We start from the raw sequence: 3,277 nt of genomic DNA on the forward strand, positions 1-3,277 counted from the left end.
ATCAAATACTTATTTCACACAATAAAATGGAAATTAATTATTTAAAAATCATACATTGTATTTTTCTGGATTTTTGTTTTAGATTCCATCACTCACAGTTGAAGAGTACCTACGATAAAAATTACAGTCATCTACAAGCTTTGCAAGTGGGAAAACCTGAAAAATCAACAGTGTATCAAATACTTGTTCTCCCCACTGTATGTGTTAATGAAACTGATATTTGTCAACTGGCTTACAGTAGAAAAACTAGTTTCTACCACAAGGTGGCAGCACAGGTTCTGTTGCTTGTGGCTGAAAATCAACAGCTGTAGTTTTAACAATAAATAAATAAATAAATGTACAATTGCAGTAGAAATAAACAAGTAAACCAACATGGACACCATGTGTAACTTGACTAATCTGTGTCTTAATAAACTCTGAACTAAAACCCACAGAACTTTTTTGTTTTTTTAAATGAATATGAAAATCCATGGGATGATTTAACAAAAAGGTGAGCCAGACTTACAGTTTTAGGCTATTATGATAGTGCTTTACATGCAAGTAATGCACATAATCTCTGACATCAACATAGGATTCATGACTGTGAGAATAACACGTAGTTTGCTGTCATCGAGGCAGCAAATGTTTCCTTTAAAATACATCAGACGACAAAGAGTCTACTTGTTTCTCGCCTGTACACACGCTTCAACATCAAATGTTTCTGCTGCCATTTTAATCAACACACTCTGAAAGAGTAGACTTGTTAATGAAGGACGGCTGAGACAAATCAGTCTTCTGAGCACAACTGAAAGATTTTCCATACAATCAGTGCAGATTCAATACGATGTTTATTTTCCCAGTTTCTAGAAAAAAGGACCACGTTCTGTACAAAAACAGCATAAACCAGCAGGATCCTGCACGGATTAATATTCTTGGAAACTGTGTTTTAATGGTAACAGCATCATTTAAATAATATGTTTAGCCAGTGGGTTTCTGTGTCATAAATAATAATTACTGTAAAAAAACTTTTAAATGTGCTCAATTTTGAAAGAATAAAGTTTATGGCCAAAAGGACAGATGAGCTAAGAGTTAGCCTGAGTGCAGCTGTAATCAAAGTGGAATGATGTAATCTTAAAACTGCTCTAATAAACTTTTACAGCAGCACCTTTAACTGTTGTCATTTGGGCATCACATGGGTATTTACATGAAACTTCTTAGTTGATTACAAATAAAAACGACAGCAGCAACCTGTGTGCACACAATTTCATTCCACCTTATGTACCACGTGATGCGAATGACAAAGAAAATTGAACATGTAGCACTTGGGGACATTCTGGCGTCACGCCCAGGAGGAATTTTACTTTTCTGCACACAAGTTTTATTATTATTTTTTATACCTGCAGAGAAATCACTTGCGCACTCTGCATTTTTCCATCAAAACCCAAACTACATGTTTTAACATTCTGCATTCATTCTTTATGAATGGGCTCTTCTTACCTGCATGCTTTGAGTACATCACTGGAGCTGGGATAGATAGAAACCGAGGACCAGGGGACCAGAGCAGATGGAGCTGTGCATCTGTGTGCCAGTCCAGAGGGCTCTACTTTCAGAGGGCTCTGGGAGTCCTCCGGTTCTTTCCCATTCAACGTGGGGCCCTGACTGTTGGAGTTGGACGGGCTGTTAAGGCAGGACAGGCTGTTGGTGGTGTGAGGATCTGCTGAGGAAGGAGAGGGTGTTGCAGTGGCTAAAAGTGGAGAGGACGTCACAGAGTGCTCTGAAAGGGGCTTTGTGTTGCTGCTGTTGACAGCCGGGTGGACATTGTTGATTTTCTCAGAAGACGATCCTCTGTGGTTTTTGTCGTCATCATTACTGCTAGCATTGGCTTTTCCCTTTAAAAAAGCTGAGAGTTGAGGATTGTCTGAACTGAGTATGCCAGAGGCAGGAGAACCAGACTGCGACAGGCTGAAGGAGATGTCCATCACCCGCGGCTGGATGTGATTAGTCAATCCCTGTGCCGGGGAAGTGCTAGGACTGAGCGATGCACCTTCACATTGGCCTGCAGCGCTCTCTGGACCTGATGGCAAAGCAGCAACAGCAGTGCTGCTGGTTTTGCCCCCAGAAGGCGTTGTGTCTTTGGTGTGGACCCTTGAGGTAGTAGCGGAGTGGGGAGGTGAGGACAAGTGGTTGGGTGTTGTCTGGGGAGAGGTGGGGGATAAAGAAGAGGCTGAAGAAGAGGCGGTGCAGGGCCCAGAGCCATGTCCACCTTGATTCAGAATGCCGGAGGAGGTCTGAGGGGAGGAGGCGGAAGAGAAAGGGGGTTCTCCATTAGGACCTGCCAAATGTGAACCTGGACCTTTTTGAAGCCCCTGAACAAAAAGGATGTGCAGATTGGTACACAATGTTTAAAAAGCAAGGATTAAAAACATACAGCTACTCTTCATGATTGACAATGAATGTAGAAAACGGTGAAATACCTGAGTGGTAGTGTTGCGTTGCTGGCTCCTCCACGTCTCATCAGTGGGACTGAGACTACTGGTAGTGCTGCTGGTGCTGGGGTGACTGGCGCCTGTGCAGGTGTGAGGTAGAGAGTTCTGCTGCGGGTAAGGCATGTTTCCATTGCTCGCGTTGCCACCCCCCATTACTGGGCTGTGACTTTTCAGGTCCAGGTGTCCTGGCAGCCCCGCAGAACTCGAAGTACATGGTCCATTGGATATGGGGTGAGGGACACATGGAGGCCGGCTGGCTGTGTGGTTGATAGGAGTGGTATGGGGGAGGCCTGGATGAGGGGAGGACTTGGCTGAAGGACCGTTGGAGAGGTTTGGGTGTGGCTGGCCACCTGCTGCTGCCTGTTGCCTCATCTGATCCACAAGAGAGGAAATAAAAATTCTTCTAAGCAACACTGAAGACGTGGTCTGAAAATGAAGGTCATCATCGTGCGGACCCAAACAATGACAACTAGGGGTGCACCGATAAATCGGCCCCAATTTCCTTAATTTTGGGAAATCAGCCGATACTTGCATGAGAAACCAATTTTAGTTGTTTTTTTTTGTTTTGTTGTTTTAACAACAATTGTCTGAACTTCATTTATATTTCAGAGCACTACCTCATGGCCATTTAAAACAAGTCTGTACCGTTTCTAGGATATTGTTCAAGGGTATGTTTTTCAATAAAATAATATTGGAACATTAAAGGTGCATTGTGACCTTATAACTCCTGACAGTGTGGCTTATGAAACTAAATCTGTATCGGCAACTCAAGACTTTTTAGAAATCGGTGATCGGCCAGAAAACTGCAATTG

General features: G+C 43.1%; 1 protein-coding gene across 1 annotated transcript in view; it reads right to left on the reverse strand.

Moving 5' to 3' along the window:
* The window catches only part of LOC119419388 (lysine-specific demethylase 6A), a 16,530-nt gene extending 13,685 nt beyond the window's left edge, over nucleotides 1-2,845 (reverse strand). Inside the window, exons 1-2 of the mRNA XM_037686697.1 lie at nucleotides 2,454-2,845; nucleotides 1,477-2,345 (exon numbers count right to left, since the gene is read on the reverse strand). Of these exons, the coding sequence (XP_037542625.1) occupies nucleotides 1,477-2,345; nucleotides 2,454-2,837 (1,253 nt within the window). The 5' untranslated portion in view covers nucleotides 2,838-2,845. The remainder of the gene's footprint in view (nucleotides 1-1,476; nucleotides 2,346-2,453) is intronic.
* Between the last annotated feature and the right edge of the window lie 432 nt (nucleotides 2,846-3,277).

The sequence above is a fragment of the Nematolebias whitei genome, chromosome 13, assembly GCF_014905685.2.
Source record: "Nematolebias whitei isolate Nwh7 chromosome 13, NemWhi1, whole genome shotgun sequence".
Taxonomy (NCBI): domain Eukaryota; kingdom Metazoa; phylum Chordata; class Actinopteri; order Cyprinodontiformes; family Rivulidae; genus Nematolebias; species Nematolebias whitei.